At 40.0% G+C, this 20525-nt stretch overlaps 1 protein-coding gene across 3 annotated transcripts in view; it reads right to left on the bottom strand.

Annotated features, from left to right (window-relative positions):
* Positions 1 to 13699: 13699 nt before the first annotated feature.
* PLA2G4A (phospholipase A2 group IVA) overlaps positions 13700 to 20525 on the bottom strand; it is a 167680-nt gene continuing 160854 nt past the window's right edge. For all 3 annotated transcript variants that reach the window (XM_004468450.5, XM_004468451.5, XM_012529014.4), the window contains one exon: positions 13700 to 17193. In XM_004468450.5, the coding sequence (XP_004468507.1) occupies positions 17062 to 17193 (132 nt within the window). In that variant the 3' untranslated portion in view covers positions 13700 to 17061. The remainder of the gene's footprint in view (positions 17194 to 20525) is intronic.

Raw genomic sequence — 20525 nt, 5'->3', positions numbered from 1 at the left:
ACCGTAGGATATGGGTGTCTCCATAGCCATCAGGAGCACCACTAACTGGGGTTGTATCTACTTTGGCTGTGTCTGAGATCCTGCTGAGATGTGTGTAAGTGTGACCCATCTGCCAACCTCCCACCTCATTTTGAAGGCTCTTAGCCATATAAATTCATTTATTTTTACAATTTCTCCCTTTTATTCAATGTCTTTTTCTAGTTGCATCACCAGTTGGTGCTTGGTAATAATCCCTTGGCACCATGGAGGCTCATCCCCAGGAGTCATGTTCCACATGGGTTTGGCTTAGAGAGTGGCCACATTTGAGCAACATGGAGGCTCTCAGGAGGTAACTGTTAGGCACTCTGCAGGTCTAAGGCTAGTTGAAATTTCAAGCACACAGCTCATAAGCATAGTCATCAGTATCAAGGGCCCATCGTTGGATCATCATTCTTCACTGGTCTTTGTTCTTTCACTTGGGGAATTGTTGCTGTTCCATTGGGGAATGTGACAGAACTCCCCAGGATGGAAACTCAGCACTCTTTCAGCTGTTGTGTAAAGCTCTACCCACTATGTCAATATCCAACAAACATCCAGACATATCTATACATCCTATATGCATGCCCAGGGGAACTCTCACCCATGCATCCCCCATCAATGACACCCCACGTCAATGCTCCTCCCCTGCCATATTGAACCTCTCTGTGATCTGAAACTTCTTTAAAAAATGAAGTCTAATATATTGTCAAATTCAATTAATAGGAAAATGAAATAGTAATGACAGGTTCAAAGATTAGAAATAAAATACATAATAATTTAGAAAAACTAAAATAAAAAATAAATTGGGGTATTAAAAAATGAAAAATATAATACAATTTTTTTTTGACATTTCACCTTTCATCACTGTAATAGGTGCTGCCCTGTATGTACAGTGACAAGGCAATCTCTTCTATTTCTTCCTTGTTGTCCACATCTGACACCTACATTTTTTAAAAAATTATTATGTCTTCAAAAAAGTTTTAGGCCACAGTAAAGTCACATATACAATATAGGAGACTCCCATATATCCACCATCAAACACTTACCCCCTTCCCCAGCAGTGATCTTTTTACATGTGGATGTTACATTTGCTACAACTGATGTACAGATATTGAAACATAGCTACTAACCATGGTTCCATTATGGTTTACATTTTAGACTATACACTTTTATAAATTTTTTGTGAAATTTAACACGACCTCTATCCATCTTTGCATGATCATACAGAACACTTCCATTGCCCTTCAGTTACCCCTTCTTCCATCTATTCTATTCCTGTTCCTCCCTCCCCTTTAGGCCCACAGTGACAATGAAGCTTCACTACTTGAAGGACAAGATTCATAGATACTTGCAACAATGCTGAGGGTTTGACACACTAGTCGTTCCTTCCCCATTGGGAGCCATCCATGCTCTTGAGAGACCCCTCCCCTCTGTTTGAGAACATCAGGCCTCCCCAGGATGGTGGTATAACACCATGTGCTCATTTGTATGGGTCTCCATCCAATGATATAACACACTATGACAAGATGAGCACTCTCACACTCCCTAGAAGACTGCTCCAGGTGTACCCTGTGCCAGATACCCCCTGTCAAACACCTTAAACCAGTAACCCTTCCTTATTTTATTTCCTAAAGAATTTTGTCAACCTTATAGTTTCAACCATGTACCTGACAATCTCTCATGTTCACCTGCTCCCCCCCAGCCCTCCCTTCAACTTCATGGACCATCTAACCCATCCTCCCAACCCTAGCCCCCCTCAAGCTTGCAAAGCCCAACCCCATAACATCCCTATTTCCCTATCTTATCTCTTCACTGAGCAAATACCTACCTGCACTTTATCATAGATTTCACCCATGTGGGTGTTGGCTCACAACCTTCCTCCCCCCACCCTTTCCCGTAAGCCAATCTTCCAGTCTCTAGCTCTCTGAGACAGCTTGATTTGCTTAATTCAAATCAGAGAGGTCATGCAATAGTATTTGTCCTTCAATGCCTGTATTACTTCATTCAACTTAAGGTCCTCAAGATTCATCTGTGTTATCCCACGTGTTAGTGATCTTATAACCTGTGACTTTACTGAACTCATTTACAAGTTCTAGAAACTTTGTTGTAGATTTCCCAGGGCTTTCTATGTATAGAATCATGCCATCTGCAAATAATGAAATTTTTTACTTCTTCCTTTCTAATTTGGATCCTTTTATATCTGTTTCTTACCGCAGTGTTTGTGCAAGTACTTCTAACACAATGTTAAATAAAAGGGTGATAGTGGGCATCCTTGTCTTGTTCCTGTCTCTTAGAGAGAAAGATTTTAGGATTTCATCATTGTACATAATGTTAGCTGTGGGTTTTTCATATGCACTCTTTATCATCTTCAAAAAATTTCCTTCTATTCCTATCTTTTGCAGTGTTTTTATCAGGAAAGAGTGCTGTATTTTGTCAAATGCTTTTTTCTGTAGCTATAGATATGATCATGCAATCTTTTTGTTTTGATCTGTTTATGTGGTGTATTACATTGATTGATTTTCTTATGTTGAACTATCCTTGCACACCAAAGATGAAACCCACTTAGTCAGGGTGTATAAATAATTCATTTGATGTGTTGTTTAATATGATTAGCAAGTATTTTGTTCAGGATTTTTGCATGTAGGTTTATTAGAGAGATTGGTCTGTAATTTTCCTTTCTCGTGGTGTCATTTTGTGGCTTTGTTATTAGGGTAATGTTGGCATCATAGAATGAGTTAGACAGTGTTTCTTCTATTTCAATTGTTTGGAAGAGTTTAAGGAAGATTGGTGTTAGTTCTTTCTGGAATGTTTGGTAGAATTCACCTGTGAAGCCATCTGGCCCAGGGCTCTTCTTAGTTGGAAGGTTTTTAATGACTGATTCTCTTTACTTGTGACTGGCTTGTTGAGATCATCAGTTTCTTCTTTTGTCAATGTAGGCTGCTTATGTGTTCCTAGGAATTTGTCCATTTCTTCTAAATTGTCCTTCTTGTTGGCATATAGTTTTTTCAAAGTATCCTCTTATGATACTCTTTATTTCTGTGGGGTCAGTGGTGACAGTCCCTTTCTCATTTCTTATTTTGTATATTTGCATCTTCTTTCTTTTTTCTTAGTCTAGATAAAGATTTGTCAGTTTTATTGATCTTTTCAAAGAACCAGTTCTTTGTTTTGATTATTTTTTCTAGTGCTTTCTTATATTCTATTTCATTTAGTTCTGCTCTGATCTTTATTCTTTCTTTCTTCTTCCTTTGGGGTTAGTTCATTGTTTTATTTTTACTTATTCCTCTAAGTGTTCACTTAGGTCTTCGATTTTAGGTCTTTCCTCCATTTTGATATATAAATTGATGGCTGCGGTCACCCCTCGGGCTGAAGTGTGGTTTGCTGGCCTGGCAGGGGAGCGGCCGCGGTAGGCCTCATTCCGCTGCCCCCATAATAGGGTGGTTGGTCGGGCCCACCGCCACCCCTGAAGGAAGCTCGGCATGGGCGCAGAGTGCCCTCGGGTCTCCCCTTCTCGGCAGCCATGCTTCCGCGGCCACCCCTCCTCCCAGATGGCACCACCCGATGCCTTGTGGGGCGGCACCCTTCTTCTTCCTTCTCCCTGCGCAGGCGCAGGGCAGAAAATTCCAGTCTGCCCTTTTCCCCTCCCCCGACAGCAGCAACAGCCAGGTGTGGGCGGAAAAATCCAGCCCGCCCTTTTCCCCTCCCCCGACAGCAGCAACAGCCAGGTGTGGGCGGAAAAATCCAGCCCGCCCTTTTCCCCTCCCCCGACAGCAGCAACAGCCAGGCGTGGGCGGGAAACTCAAGTCTGCCCTCCACCCCAGCAACAGCAGCCACCAATCCCTAAACCCTGCCCCTTCCCCCAGCAACAGCGACAGCCAATCCCTAACCACCACCCCTCCCCCGTCCAGTACCGCCCACTGACCTTTCGCCGGCAACCAATCAGAACAGGGCGTGGCTTCGACCAATCAGCCTTCCCCAGCCCCTATAAAACTGTTGCCTCTCCCTTAGTAAAGTGGACTTGCGTGTTTACCTTGTCTCTGCGGTAGTTCTTCTGCCGTGCGCCCTCCAGTCCTGAGAGCCCCCGACAAGGGCCTGGCCTCCCTTGTCCCCAGTTTGTCGCCTGCTTCTCCGGGCGACCCCTTCGTCGCCGGCTTCGCCGGGCAACCCCGTCAGCCGAACCGCGCAACCCCTTGTGAGACCGATCCCTCGTCTGCTGCCGGACCGACCCCTCGTCCCAAGCGGGACCGACCCCTCGTCCCAAGTGGGACCAACCCCTCGTCCAGAGCTGGACTGACCCCTCGTCCGCAGCCAGACCCCACCTCTACCGACCGAGCAAGCCGCCGCAGCTGGCGCCCAACGTGGGGCAAGGCAACCCCACCACAGCACAACGTGGGGCAGAGCAACCCCACCGCCACCGACTGAGCAAGCTGTCGCAGATGGCTATGAATTTCCCTCTCAGTACAGTTTTTGTTTCATCCCATAAGGTTTTTTTATCCCCCCCTTGTGACTTTTTGCATGCTGTCTGCTCTCTGTCCTTTCACTGTATGTTCTTCTGTGTCTGTATTTATTTATTTTATTTCCCCTTCTCCCTTGTGGCTTGCTTGCTGTCTGTTCTTTGTGTCCATTCACTGTGGGCTCTTCTGTGTTCTTGCTTGTCTCCCTTCTTTTTGTTGTGCCACTTTGCTGAGTTGGCTCTCCACGGCATCTGTGGGCCAGGTGGTGCTCCACAGCATGTGGGAAAGCCTGCCTTCACAAGGAGGCCCCTGGATGCAAACCGAGGTCCTCCCATATGGTAGACGGGAGCTCATCTGATTGAGCCAGAGCCACTTCCATCCCATAAGTTTTGATATCTTGTGTTGGCCTTTTGTTCATTTCAAGGTAGTTACTGATTTCTTTTAAGAGTTCCTCCTTGACCCACTGTGTGTCTAAGAGTGTGTTGCTTAACTTCCATATCTTTTTGCCTAATCTGGTTCTCTGGCCTGCAGATTTCTAGCTTCATTCCATTGTGGTCAGAGAAATTATTTTGTATCATTTCAACCTTTCTGAATTCATTGAGATTTTTCTCTGTGGCCAAGCATATGGTCTATCTTGGAGAATGATCCATGTGCACTTAAGAAGAATGTATATCCTGCTGTATTTGGGTGTAGTGTTCTATATATGTCTATTAGGTTCAGCTCCTCTAATATATTACTCAAAGTCTTAGTTTCATTATTGATTCTCTGTTGAGATGTTCTGTCTAATGGTGATAATAGGGTATTAAAGTCCCCCACTATAATTGTAGTCAGTCATCTATTCCTCCACTTAGTTTTTCCAGGATTTGCCTCACATATTTTGAGGTGCCCTGGTTAGGTACATAAATGTTTATGATTGTTCTTTCTTCTTGAAAGATTACCCCTTTTACTAATATATAGTGTCGATCTTTGTCTCTCACAATAGTTTTGCATTTAAAGTCTATTTTGTCCAATATTAGTATAGCTATTCCTGCCCTCTTTTGTTATTATTTGCTTGTAAGATTGTTTTCCAGCCACTCACTTTCAACCTCCTTGAATCCCTGCATCTAAGGTGGGCTTCTTGGAGACAGCATATTGATGGTTCATATTTCCTTTTTCATTCTGCCAATCTGTGTCTCTTGACTGGTAAGTTTAATCCATTAACACTCAGCGTTATTACTCTCAAGGAATTACTTACATTAGCCAAATTTTCTTTGGATTTGTGTATGTCATATGTTGTTTTTATTTCTCTTTTTGTCTTTTTTGTTGTTTTTACACTCTCCTCCAACTCTGCCTCTCCTACTTTTTTCTTTCAATCTGCAGAACTCCTTTTAGTATTTCTTGAAGGGCAGGTTTCTTATTGGCATACTCTCTTAGTTTCTGTTTCTCTTTGAGTATTTTGAACTCTCCATCAGTTTTGAATGCCAGCTTTGCTGTATAGAGTATTCTTGGATAGAAATTTTTTTCTTTTAGTTCCTTGACTATGTCATACCACTGCCTTCTTGCCTCCATGGTATCAGATGAGAAATCAGCACTTAATCTTATTGAGCTTCCCTTGTATGTGATGGTTCTCTTTTCTCTTGCTGCTTTCAGTATTTTATCTTTGTCTTGAGCATTGGATAATTTGATAAGTATATGTCTTGGAGTAGGCCTATTGGGATTTATCCTTTTTGGGCTGTGTTGCACTTCCTGGGCATGTACATCCATCTCACTCAATAGGTTTGGGAATTTTTCAGCCATTATTTCCTCCATAACCCCTACAGTACACTTTCCCTTCTCTTCTCCTTCTGGGTTGCCTATAATGCATATATTTGTGCATTTTGTATTGTCATTCAAATCCCTAAGTCCCTGCTGGGTTTTTTCTCTATCTGTCAATTCTACTATCTGTTTGATTTCAGATGTACTTTCTTCCACATCACTAGTATCATTAATTCTTTCCTCTGCCTGCTCAAATTTGTTATTTGCTGAGAGTGTATTTTTGATTTCCTGGATTGTGCCATTCATCGTCATCATATCTGTTATCGTTTTTGTGTATGTTTAAAATTTCTTCAGTATGCTCTCCAAATGTTTTCTTATTATCTTTAATCTCTTCTTCACTTCATTAAGTAGGTCCATGATATTTAATCGAACAACTTTGATTAGTCATCCGATGTTCTGCTCCTATGTCTGGTTTTCAGTTTGTTCATTGGACTGGGCCATGTCTTCCTGATTGTTGGTATGGTTTGTAAATTTTTGTTGCTGCCTGGTTGTCATTTTACCTTGATGGGTTTGTTCAGTTGATAAGCTTCTCCATCTAGCCTCAGGTTTTATTTAGGTGCTGTTTTTCTGTGTTTGTTTTCTCTTTGACTCTTTGTTCTTCTTATTCTATTTCCTTGTTGTTGTCTAAGCTCCCTTGAAGGAAAAAGATTAGGGCCATGGAAAGCAAAAGAGGTAAGAAATGAAAAAGTATAATAGTAATATTGATAGTAAAAGTTAACAGAAGAACCATATAAGACCTAGGAGAATGAAAATTAAACTCAGGTAAGCAGTGTTGAGTTATAGGAATAAAAAAGTGGAGTACCTACAATGAAATGGGAAACTGAATGTGGAGAAGAATATAGTATGAATTAAAAGGCCAGTGTGATCAGGAGATAGGGAGAGAGAAAAGGACAAAAACAGAAAGAGTTAATAAAAGATAGAAAACAGAGCATAGAAATGTAGAAATAAAAAGCCAGAAAAATTGGGGGGTAAACAAAGAAAGGTGAATGTAAGAGCAACAACAGAAGGCAGAAAATAGAATGATGCAGGAAGGAAAAGAGATAGTGTTGGTTGCTGTAGCAGTTTGATATGGTTATGAATTCTAAAATAGATATTGGATTATGTTTGTAATCTAATCTTTACCTGGGCCTAATTGAGTTATGATTAGGGTTTTAATTGGGCCATGTCATTAGGGCACTGAGTCCCTGCCCCTTGGTGGATGTGGACTCACAGATAAAAGGCATGGCAAAGGACAGAGTTGGGGTTCTTAATGTTGGAGTTTTGATGTTAGAGTTGGACACTGAAGTCTTAAGCTGGAACCCCAGGGAAAGAGACAAGGCCATTTGCCTGATATTCTCCAGCTGACCTTGTTGTGAAAATAGGAGCTGAGCCCAGTGGAACCCAGGAATCCTGAACCCTTGCAGATGTCGGCAACCATCTTGCTCCAACACATGAAAATAGACTTTGGTAAGGGAAATACCTTATGCTTTATGGCCTGGTATCTGTACGCTCCTACCCCAAATAAATACCCTTTATAAAAACTAACCAATTTCTGGTATTTTGCATAAGCACCGCTGTGGCTGACTAATATAGTTGCCAAAATGAGTACATAAAGAAAAGAAAAAATTGAGAAAGAGGAAACATAGCAAAAAAAAAACACAACAAGCTGTAGCACCTAATATAAAAAGGGAGGTGGGGCAGATTAAGAGAAAAGACAGACAAGAAAAAAAAGAAAAAAACAGACAAACCCACAAGTAGGGAGTCAACCAAACATTAAGAAAAATGAGACTTCCCTCAAGCCACTGTAGAGATTGTCAGGCTGCCAGTGTTTATCAATCAATTACCCTGAAGCCTTTTTTGCTGCAGATTTTGAAGTGGGTTTTAGTGAATAACTCAATTAAATTATATAATAAAAGTAAACTTTTTTTTTTTTTTTAGGAAAAATAAGAGACCCAAGGGAAGCTAATACATGAATAATGGCTATGTTTTCCCTGTCCTAAAGTATCAGCTAGATGTTTAATATCCCAGTGGGTCACTACTCTAAGAGGAGCCAGGAATCAAACTAAATACTTTGCACACTCAAGACTTAAACCCTTCCCCTGAGCTAAACTTCCTTCCTGGGTTGATTTGCACTTCAGAAAGAGTCCCTTTCCCAGAGCAGGATTGGCTCTTTGCAATTGGATAAACTGCAGATTAGGCATCTGTCTTCCCTTCCCCCCGCCCCCTTTTTTTCCTAATTGCTTTCTCTCCCAGGGCAGCAGAAAGCCTGTGTGAGAGTTCCCTTAGAACCATAGAAAAAAAGATTCTCAGTCTCTTTGAGAGAGAGCACCCACACCTTGCTGGAAATCCTAAATATGCTCTTGGAAGCTTATTAAGTGCTTCCTATTGTCCCCCTCCCTTAGGTGTGTTGCACAGGACTAGTTAATTGCCTGACTCTACTTTCTCCCAGACCAATTTTCCCTATCCCAGGGAGTTAAGTAAATCAGGCTGCCTCAGCACATTCACCTCTCCCCCCTGGTTTCTCCTCAAGCCAGCTGGCATGCTCCTCAAAGCTCAAAAAAGGAGGTCCAGACAATTGTTGGACCTCTCTCCACTATTCACCAGAACCCTCCCTCTCTCAGAGTTTGTCTCCTCCTGTTGTGTGACTGAGAAGGTTCAGGGAATGCTGTGGCTTCCTGCCTGATGGAAGCGCTTAGCTGTACCACAGCTCCAGCCTCAAGCACCGGAAACTCATGACTTTACCTTAAGCAATCATTCTTTTTGTCGCACTCTCTCCAGTTCAAAGGCTTGAAGACTCCTATTTTGTGGGTTCCCCAAACAACTCACTCAGGCAGGATTTTGTTCCCACTCAGCCATTTTTTTTGTAGGAAAGATGATGATATGGGTGCACTTAATTCGACACCATCTTGTCCCCTCCTCTCCAGATTTACTTTTAAAGTCTATTTCATCTGATATAAGTATAGCTACTCCAGCTTTATTTATTTGTTTGCTTGTTTATTTTTGGTTTCTGCATGCATGGAATATCTTTTTCAAGACATTCATTTTCAATCTTTTTGTATCCTTGGGTCTATGGTGAGTGTCTTGTTGATAGCATATAGGAGGTTCATATTTTCTTATTCATTCCACCAGTGTGTGTCTTTTGATTATGGAGTTAATCCATTAACATTCAATGTTATTACTGTAAAGGCAGGTCTTATTGCTCCCATTTTGACCTTTGGGTTTTATCTGTCTATTTTATTTTCACCACTCTTTTTTGCACTTTTGGTTACTTTTACTGTTATAATCTTCATTTTTAATCTTTCTTTCCAGGCTTTCACTTGTATTTTCTTTTCAGACTGTAGCTCTCCTTTTATTATTTTCTCTAAGGCCTGTCTCTTAGGTACAAACTCTCTCAGTTTCAGTTTACCTGTGAATATTCTTAACTCACCCTCATTTGTTAAAGACAGTCTTGCCAGGTTATAAAATTCTTGGCAGGAAGTTTTTCTCTTGCAGTATCTTAAGTATACCTTACCACTGACTTCTTATCCCCATGGTTTCTGATGAGAAATCAGCACTTAATCTTATTGGGTATCCCTTGTATGTGATGCATCACTTTTCTCTTGCTACTCCATAATTCTCCTTATCTTTGGCATTTGATATTCTGATTAGTGTCTCTGCGTAAGTCTATTTGGATTTATTCAAATGTTAAACTGCGTACTTCTTAGACATGGATATCTATGTCCTTCAATAGGGTTGGTAAAAATTTAGCCATTATTTCTTCAAATATTCCTTCTGCTTCTTTTCCTTTCTCTTCTCCTTCTGGGACACACATGACATTTATTATTGTTCATCTCTTGTTGTCATTTAGTTCCTGAGACGCTGTTCAATTTTTTTCCAATCTTTTATCTGTTCTTTTGTGTGTTTGCTTTCAAAGGCCATGTCTTAAACATACAGATCCTTTCTTCTGCCTCCTCAAATCGGCAGATATATACCTCCAGTGCATTTTTAATTTCATTTATCGTGCCTTTCATTTCCACATGATCTGCTATTTTTCTATGTATGCTTTTAAATTCTTTGTGCTCACCCAGTGTCTACTTTATATCCTTAATTTCTGTAGCCATCTTATTGAATTTATAAAGGAGATTTGTTTGAATATCTATGATTCATTGTCTCAACTCTTTTATGTCATCTTGAGGTTTATCTTATTCCCTTGATTGGGCCATATCTCACTGTTTCTTAGTATGAATTGTAATTTTTTGTTGGTGTCTTGGCATCTGACTTACTAGACATATTTATTAGAGATGCAGTTTCTCTCTTTAGTTTAGAGCTTTCTTGACTTTTCTTCCTTGTTGGTTGTGTAGTAGGATGTAGTTGGTACTGTAAGCTCTGGGGGTGATGCTGCTTGCATTGCCCCAGGAACTGATGAAGCTTCTCCCACCTTTCTCCTCTGCCAGGGATAGGGAATGGAACTGCAATAGTGTTAGTAATCCAAGCTGTGCAGGCCAAGACCATCTACATTTTCCTGGAGAGACTGATGAAGCTTCACATCCCTTCCTTCCCCACATGGGGCATGGATGGAGCTGCATATGTGGGCAGCAAACTAAGCTGTGTGGGTCAAAATTGCAGCTACCCAGGTAGACTGATATAGCAATGGCCTGCCTCCTCCCCTGACAGGGGTGGAGATGGACCATCCAGATTCACCCAACTATCTAATCTGTGTGGGATAGAAAGACCTGCAGTTTCCCTAAGAGGCTGGGGGAATACTGTCCCTTCTGCTCTCTAAGGGATGGAGATGGAACCATAGGCACCCAATGGACCAGTCCCTGTGGGCCAATAGCACCTGCAGTTGCCCTGAGAGGCTGAGGAAATACAGATTCTCTCCTATCCTATTGGGGATGGGTTTGGAGCCATAGGAACCCAATAGTTCAGTCTGTGATAGCCAAAAGTGAATGCCATTGCCTGGAATGGCTGAGGAAAACACAGCTCTGTATCTACTGGGGGGAAGGGATGGATCCAGAAGTGTCCAGCTAAAGTCTGTGTGAGCCAAAAGCACCTGCAGTTTCCCAGAGAGACTTGGGAGACACTGTCTCCTTAATGTCCTGTCAGGGGTGGGAATGGATCTACAGGCATCCAACAATCTGGTTTATGCAGGTCAAAAGTGCCTGAAGTTTTCCAAGTAGGCTGAGGAAACACCAGCCCCATCCTACCCTGTAGGGGTGGGGATGGAGTCTCAGGCACTTAACGAATCAGTCTGTGTGGGCTGAAAGTGCCTGCAGTTGCCCAGAAAGGCTGAAGGAATACAGCTCTCCTCCTAGCTTATTAGGCATGGGGATGGAGCTCCAGATGTCCAATAATTCTATTTGTATGGGCCAAAAGTACCTGCAGTTGCCCAGAGAGACTGAAGAAACACCAACCCCCTTCCTATCCTATGGAGGAGGTGGGATGGAATCAAGGGTGTTCAACAAATCAGTATGTGCAGGCTGAAGGCACATGCAGTTGCACTGAGAGGCCAAGGAAGCAGAGCTCCCCTCTTATTCTACTGGGGTTTGGGGATAGAGCCCCAGGTGTCTGACTATTCAGTCTGTGTCAGCAGAAAGCAACTGCAGTTTCCTGGAAAGACTGGTGCAGGTCTCCCCAGCTTCCTCCTTCCTGGAGCTGGAGCTGGGACTTAGGTTAGAGATGCAATCTGATCTGGGTGGAAAGAAGCCAGTTGCTACCTTCACTGTGATTTTCAATCCAGTCCCTAACTTGTGATTTTCCATCAGTTCTGCTTCCACTCATGCTGGGGACAGAGTTAAAATGACAGCTACCAGCCTCTTTCCAATTTGGACAGGTTCAAACTTGAGCTGTTCTTAGTATTATACTTTTGCCAGCTGAAATTACTAATCAATAGCTGAAGTCAGTATCTAACCATCTCTTCCTCCCCCATTTTTTGGGAAATAGAGCTTCCAACTCCAGCCACAGAATAGCTCCTGAGGTGGTTGTGCCACCAGCCTCCATGGAGTGGAGAGTTCTACTCATGAAGCTTCACTGCATATGGGCAGCCTCTTCCTTCCATTCTTTTCAGGATGTTGCAGAATGTTCTTCTGTTGTCTTGGGGCCCCCAAATGGTGCTTTAGATAGCTCTGGGTGATCACTAACTGCCCTGTAGGACAAGTTGACTCTTGGAACTCATTACTTTGCCACCATCTTGCCCTTTGGATGTGTGGCTTCCAAATGTTTTCTGACATCATGTATGTTGTCATTTTATTTTCATGATAAAGTCCTTTGAATCACAGGAGTTTTTAATTTTCATGAAGTTCCATTTATCTATTTTTTTTCTTCTGTTGCTTGTGCTTTGGGTGTAAAGTCTAAGAAACCATTGTCTAACACCAGGTACTGAAGATGCATCCTTATGTTTTCTTCTAGGAGTTTGATACTTTTGGCTCTTATATTTAGGACTTTGATCCATTTTGAGTTGACATTTGTATAAGGTGTGAGGTAGAGATAGAAATACTATTGTAACCCTTTCTTATTAATAAGTATTTTGTAAATGGAAGTCCTTTCAAATGCTATAAATATCTGATTCCTTATAAAATTATCAATTTATTTATCTATTCAAATCAAGATGGAGTCATGTTTTATATTATTAATGGGTCATAATCTGTTACTGTCATTACTTAATGCTCAGTTTGTCCCAAAGAGGACCACTCAGTGCCCCTTCAAGCTGTATTATGTCTTTCTGACATGTCCTTATCATTTTTTTAGCATTTCCTTGATTTCCAGCCTTATAAAATCATCTAGGTTCATCTTATACTTTCCTTATCCCAACCGTAGAATTAGCCACTTTTCCAAGGAGGCCATGTTTCAGTTCCTGATAATGGTAAATAAAATTCAAGATCTGAGTGCTAGGTGTGTTCACTGTTATTGGGGTATCATTGTTCCCAGGCCCTCTCACTGGACATTCCTAAAGAACGTATGTATGTAGATATACCATACATAAATGGATTTTACATATTTAAAAAAAATAATACTTGAATTTATACCTTCATTTTCAATCTAACACCACAGGGTACCTTCTGATTTTCTTTTCATATTTTTAACTCCCTTTTCAGTAAGAAACGTGGTTCCACTTTTCTTTAATGATTTAAGTATGTGATCAAACCCCTGTGTGTAAAAAAACTTATTGTCACTGCCATCACCTCCTTTTTACATGTGGAAGCCCCCCAACACTGCTCAGGTTCAGATCTTCTACTGGTTTATGGGGCTCCATGCCTTTCTCACCTCCAACCCATGTAGACATCTACCTGGCTCTGCCCCTTAATGGCTTTAGGATAAAATTGTTTAAGATGTAAAAGGATATGAAGGGGAGAAAAAAGGAAGAGGAACTATTGCCAACAATTTTACAAAGCTTTTCAATATTGGAGAATATAGGTTTGTAAAAAATGTAAAATTTTATATTTAAGAAGGTGTGAAATTAGAAGCTTTTATAATCAAGCTTATATTAAAACTTTTTTTTGCTTTTATTGTTTACAAAAATGTAACAAGACATTGCTCAGACTGTACATAGATAAGGTAATGAAGGAAACCTATCATGGGCAGTTTATTAGCACCGTAGGCTGCTCAAAGCAAATGCTATGAGGTGAAATGGGTTAAACAATGGCAATTTATTTGCTCGTGGTTTTGAGGCCAGAAAAATGTTTAAATCAAGTCATCTTAAAGGCAATCATCAAGTTGATGCTTTCTTCCCAAAGACCAGCTGCCACTGATCCTTGGCTCCTCTATCACATGGCAAGACACATGGTGACATCTGCTGGTCTCTCCCTTCTCTTCTCAGTTTCACTTACTTCAGCTTCTTGCTTCCGTGGCTTTCTCTTCTCTTTGTCTGAATTTTACTCTCCTTACAAGGACTCCATTAAAAGAATTAAGACCTATTTATATTGAGGTGGGTAACTAAAGTAGCCTCATCAAAAGATCCTTCTTACAATGGGTTTACACCCATAAGAATGAATTAAGATTAAGAACATATTTTTTATTTTTTTTCTGGTATACCTACAGCTTTAATTCACCCCACTCCACCCTCTGGACCCCCCAAAAATCATGCCCTTTCTACATGCAAAATACATTCATTCCATCACAATACTCAAAAAGCTTTAAATCATTTCAAAAGCCATGCTTAGTACAAAAACGTATCAAAATTGGCTATGATTGTGGACTGTCCTCAGGCATAATTCCCTTCTGCCTGTGGACCTGTGAAATCTAGAGAACATGTTATCTGCTTCCAATATACAAAGAGGAAGAGGCATATTCCCATTCCGGAAGGGAGAAATTAGAAGGAAAACAAGAGCCACAGTTCCCAAATAATTCCAAAACACAGCAGGGCACACTTAATTAGATTTCAAGGTTAGAGAGTCTTCTATACAATTTTTTTTCCTTTAGTCCTGATGAAGCAGCAACCCCATCCTTTCCAAGTGCTTGCAGAGTGACCGTGTTCTCCCCAAGCATTGAGGTAAAGACTATCTTCTTCAAGCATCAGATGGTGATCAAGCTTTCTGCAGTTCCCAGGGCACAGGCTCAACCCTTGCAGACCACTGGGGCAGCAGGCTCTTCCTTAACAATGGGGAGGAAGGCCTGTACTCTCCAAGTACAGGGACACACTCACCCTTTGCTCTCTTGGCCTGAGATGTCTTCAGTCCAGACCTCAGCTTCCATGGTTCTGCCCTTGACGTGATTTTTTCATTCAGCTTGTCCCTTCTCTGTCCCTTTTAGTTCAGGCTGGCAGTAGGTTTTGTTCCCACATATTTCACAAAAAAAAACACGTTGATTTTGCATGGAATACACAAGGGTCCAAAGTAACAGACAAAAGAACTTTCTGCAATTCCTTCCTGGATAACTGCATTTTCTAACCTGACTTGCACTGAAACAGTTGGCTGGATCCATGTTCAGATAAACCCTCACATGGAACACTATTCTCTGGGCACTTACTTCCAGAAACTCACAATTTTCCAAATCATCAATTTTTTGGTTTCTTTGTGCCCAGAAGTTCAGTTCTCAGCTCATCCCTTTCCTCTCGCATTTTACTATAAGCTGCAAGGAGAACCAAGCTTCCACACTCAGCCTGGAAATCCTATCCATTACCTCATTCCAAAGTCATTTCCACATTTTTTCATATTTGTAATAGCAGTACCCCACTCTCCTGGCACCAAAACCTCATTTAGTTTGCGAGGCTGCTCAAAGCAAATACCACAAAATGGGTTATGCTAAACAATGGGAATTTATTCACTCATGGTTTTGAGGCTGGAAAAATGTCCAAATTGAGTCATCATTCAGATGATGCTTTTTCTAGAAGACTGATTTCAGACGGTCCTTAGCCCCTGTACCACATGTCCAAGGCACATGACGCCATCTGCTGGTGTCTCTCTTTTCTTCCTGGTTTTACTGACATCAGCTTCTTACATCTGTGGCTTTCTCTTCTGTCTGAATTTCATTCTCTTATAAAGGTCTTCAATAACAGAATTAAGACTCATCTAATTAAGATAGGTTACATCTTAACTGAAGTAACCTCATCAAAAGTGCCTTCTTACAATGGGTTTACACCATAGGAATGAATTAGGTTTAATGGAGTACATACAGCTTCAAACCACTGCAGGCATGAACAAAAAAAGTCAGGAAGAGGTGTTTGTCAAAAAGACCAAGAGTCAAGCTGAAATTACTAGGGTACATTTACTGTTTTTAGGAAGACAAAGCGGTCTAGTGGGCATTATGTTGGTATATGACAATGAATGAAAGAATGAACTTGAAAGTTTCTCCTTCTTCTCTGTTATTTTTTCTCCCTTTCCTCACAGGCAGAAATGTGAATGAAAGGAGAAAGAAAGGAGTTTCAAGAAAGATTATTTAGAGAAGGAAGAATGGCAGAAAGCAAAGGAAGACTAGGACAATCTCATGTTTGGATAACCAGTCCTGAAGCCTAGCATATCAACAGTGACTAAACCACAGTCATGCAATGCAGACCTTCCCTAGATTAGTTTTGCAAATGCAGTAGGTGGGCTACTTTAGGAAGCCTGACGCAGCTCTTGTTGTTCCTCTGGATTGTTCTCTGAGGTCAGCTGCTCTCTTTAGTGGATAAGCAAGCCAGGATAATATTAGCAAAGCAAAATGTTACACCTGAAGTGACTACATATTTTTATATTTGCTGAACAAATATATACTATTTGTTCAACAAATTATAATACTTTCTCTTATAATACTTTTAAAAGAAAATTTAAAAGTTTCATATTTGTGTTTGTGATTGACTTTTCATGCCTGAAAGCAGTGTATCTGACATCTCTTATTTTGCAAAAATGCAATATTTCATTAAAAATAATACCAAAAAACTAATGTATCTCTTCATGCTAATTTGTATATAGATTTATTTCTTTCATTTATGAATATAAAAATAAATAAGAAATAGTGTTGTCTTGTGGCATGAATAAATCTAGTCAGTGAATAAAATTCACATACAATGCAGTTTTACTTATTGAAATTTAACTGTTAAATATTCTAAAGAGAAATCACATTTTTAAAAAGAACACATATAAGATAGTGGTGAGGAATGTATAAAAATACAGTATATGCCCCTAAAATTGCATCAGGAAATTTATACTCATGGAAAGTATTGCTAAGTATATTTTTACATAGTCAACATCTCTACCAACATAACAAATTTATAATAATATTATTCTTACACAGTTAAATAATTGCACCTTTGAGTATCAGCTGGTCTCCACTGATCAGTACTTTCTTCAGTACTGTGTTTTTAAGTCCAGGTGCCATGGAATTTCAACTGCCTAAGCATCAGAAATTGCACCCTTTCCAGTATAAGCTATGCAGTGGGTTTGCTTAGAAACTCCTTGTTGAAGAATCTTCTTGCCTCAACATTACTGAGGGAAACAGAGCAACGAGATGGATTCTGTCTTCTATATTCAATGCTTTCCACAATGGCATTCTTTATCACCTGCACAGAGGCAGAAGACATAAAATTAGCACTTCAAATTAACTCATTTAAATATTTTCCCAAAATAAAAATATAATTGCTCTTTTCATTATAGTATTCTTTTGAAAGAAAAAAATCTGCGAGTCATCTAAATTCAACAACCCACCATCACACTCTTCTTGAGCTCATATTCTGCTACTCTTCCTCCCCCTACAGAGAATGAAGTATTCTTGGAGTATTCCAGTTTTGTGTTGATAAAATTGGAGAAAAATATGTCTAACTTGCTAAAGTTTTTATCTTTGCTCAGTCCTTCATGGGGAAGCTGACAATGTGGAAGAAACAAGTCATTATAAATCTGTAATGTATGTTCTCTATATTTAGAGGACAAGCAGAAATGAAGGACCACAAGAAAGTAAAGTTTTTCTAAAACTAATGAGGAGAAAAGGTATTGCATAAGAATTGCGCTTATTCCACTGGGGAAAAAAATGCAGTTATTGATAAAAAATATATTGTTATTTTGTATTCAGAACAATCTTTATTCACACCAAAATTAGCGGTGACCAGAAGAAAATATAGGTAACTATAACCACTAGAATTGGTATTGTAATTATCATATACTCTTCCACATATGGAGCTAACCTTGGCAGGAACTACTGGAAGGAAGAGAAAATTTGGTGTTTGGTTGAAGTATTTAGAGTAGAGCAACGAGTATGGACTCTGCTGCTGTTTCAGAACTTTTCAAAATCAAGAAGGCTCCATTCCCCAGGATAGGACTATAGGATTTCATCTTAATAGCCAATAAGAGCAGTAGAACAAAGAAACCAGTCAAAGGGTCATTCTATGATTTCCTTTGTTCTCTCCCTCAGGGACTGTTAAGCAATAATACAGTATTATCCACATGCTTTTCAACCTGAAGTCTGAGAAGTTTCAGACCAGGGCTGGTGTGGCCACCTCTGCTTTGAAGATGTGTGCAAAGAGGGGCTCTCCCAACTCCAAATTCAGTTCAATGGGCAAGTTTGGGTCAATGCCTCAACAAGAGACACATGCTGACATAGGTGGTGCTAACACGCAATTACTATTCTGTAATTTATTCATGCAAGGTCCAAAGGACAGGCCCCTCTTTTCTCCAATAGTAAACTATAAACAGCAGGCAGTCATATTCTGGAAAGAGGGATTTATCACAGGAATGCAATACGTTCATATGCTTTGGTTTTTTCTATATATAATATGTAAAATTATCTTCTGGGGAAAAGGCACTCAAATGTTACCAAGTCTTGTAAGTAAAGCTTTGCTCACTCTGTTTTCCCCATTGGTAAGGGAAGCATAATTAATTATCTGGTGGCAGAAGAGGTCTCAAGCCTATGGAGGGGACCTTGAGCCAGGGCCTCCAGGCACAATCACTTTGTGCTGTATGGTACAGCAGGGAATTAGCTGAAGTCCTTGAGCCTGTTTCCTCCTCTGCAAAATGAAAATAGTAATACTAATTCTGGGTTGTGTGGGGGTTGTGATCATTGACTTTAAGTGCTTTGTACTTTAAATCCCTTAACTAGAATAGTTACCGCTGTACTTATTTTTAAGGTGACCATGTGCTTTCTGAAGTCAGATTCTAAATTAGATGGGGTGCTAAAAAGTTTACTAGAAATAAAGACATCGTGGATAGCTAAGGGTGGGCTTATTATTGGTGCAGGTCAGATCACAAATTCTACTACCAAAAGCGTCCTACTATGTCTTCTAAAAAATGCCTTCCTTTCTACAGGTCCATGTCAGCAAATTTATAATTGAAACCTGATAGATATCAATCCTCATTACAAATAAATACCCAAGGAAAACAAAAAGTCAAATACTTATTTTTCCAAACACCTAAGAAGCTTTAAAATATAATAGACCATAGAAGAATTTATACTGATAATGACCGTCAATTCCTTTATAGTGAATTTATGAGCACAAAGAATCAAAAATGTCAATATCATGAACTGGGAATTATCATAATTGCATCTAGACAGGTCTTCTAGTAAACAGGTCATTCTTATAAAGGAGAATGAACTTTTGCACTCAAAACTGTGGAAAACCAAAAATTAATATGCAGTTAGAACATGCAGACTGGACCACTAGGTGGCAGATTAACACTGGGAAACTGTTAAATAGGTTTTTCAGATTGCAGGAAATACCCAGGGCTTCCTGTGAGTTATTCTATGATAGAAACAGAAGAGGCCAAACTCAGTACTCTATCAGTTGCTAAATTCAAATCTTTTGGCCTGACTCATGGTACAACTAGATGTTTCCAAAAACGTAGTATGCTAAATACGAAACTTCCCATATTTGTATTCTATTCAGAGTAATCTTGAATAGTGTTCGTGTCTAACTTCATCATTCAATCCCTCTGACATTCATTCAGATTCCCACCCCTTCCTGTTAGTGTTAGCCTAGCAATTGCCCTCACACATCCACTTTTTCCTTCCCCAATGCCAATCCTTAATTCTGGCCCATGTCACCTGTCACTTGCACTAATGCAATAGACTCCTAATTGTTGATCCAGATTCCTTAAATCTTTGTGAACTAAAGCAGAAAATATGAAGAAAAAAAATACGTAAGAAATTATCTTCACCTTAAAAAGATTACAAATATGGAGATGTGAAATTATAAGCAATCCACAGGCAAATACTGAGTTCTCACAATAGAAAATTTAAAAATAGGTACAGTTACAAAAGGAATTTATAGTGTATTTTGAGAAAGAAGTAGAAAGTTACACATATAGAATAGAACATAGTTTGGATGAAATTACTGTGTATTTTCTGGCTATTGTCTGCATTCCTGGTAAGAGCCTACATGGCATGAAAGCTGAGATCTTACTAGTCTTGACATTTTTGATCTCAGCACCTGGAATGTGAAAGATGCATAATAAATATTTTAAAGTGAATTACTACCAAGAAGGTGCTCACTGGAAGTTGAATTTAAAAAAAGGTAACAAGAAAAGGTTCAATTCATGTGGACAGTGGGACTTGAGTTGAGTCTCTGAAGGACAGGCGGGGTTTTTAATAAGTGCAGAGGCAAGACCGGATATTGTCAGTAGGAGGAAAACTGTATAAAGTCTGAATTTGAAAGGCTATGGTATGTATAGGAGACATGGGAATTGGTCTGGCTGGAAAGAAAGCTTTGTTTGGGGAACAGCAGGAGATAAGGTTGCTTGAGTAAGGTGGCTTAGGAGCATGAAAAGAGAAAAAACCAGTCTTCACCTAACTGTGATTTTCAGCAATCTGCCTAAATAATCTATGCCTCAGTTTTCTCACCTATAGTATCTTAGAGACTATAGTTTTGAATGTTAAGTATTTTGGGGGAAAATATTTGAATTGAAT

Source organism: Dasypus novemcinctus, chromosome 13 (genome assembly GCF_030445035.2).
Source record: "Dasypus novemcinctus isolate mDasNov1 chromosome 13, mDasNov1.1.hap2, whole genome shotgun sequence".
Classification (NCBI taxonomy): domain Eukaryota; kingdom Metazoa; phylum Chordata; class Mammalia; order Cingulata; family Dasypodidae; genus Dasypus; species Dasypus novemcinctus.
Note: the sequence above shows the minus strand (reverse complement) of the source record. Positions and strands in the feature narration are given on the sequence as shown.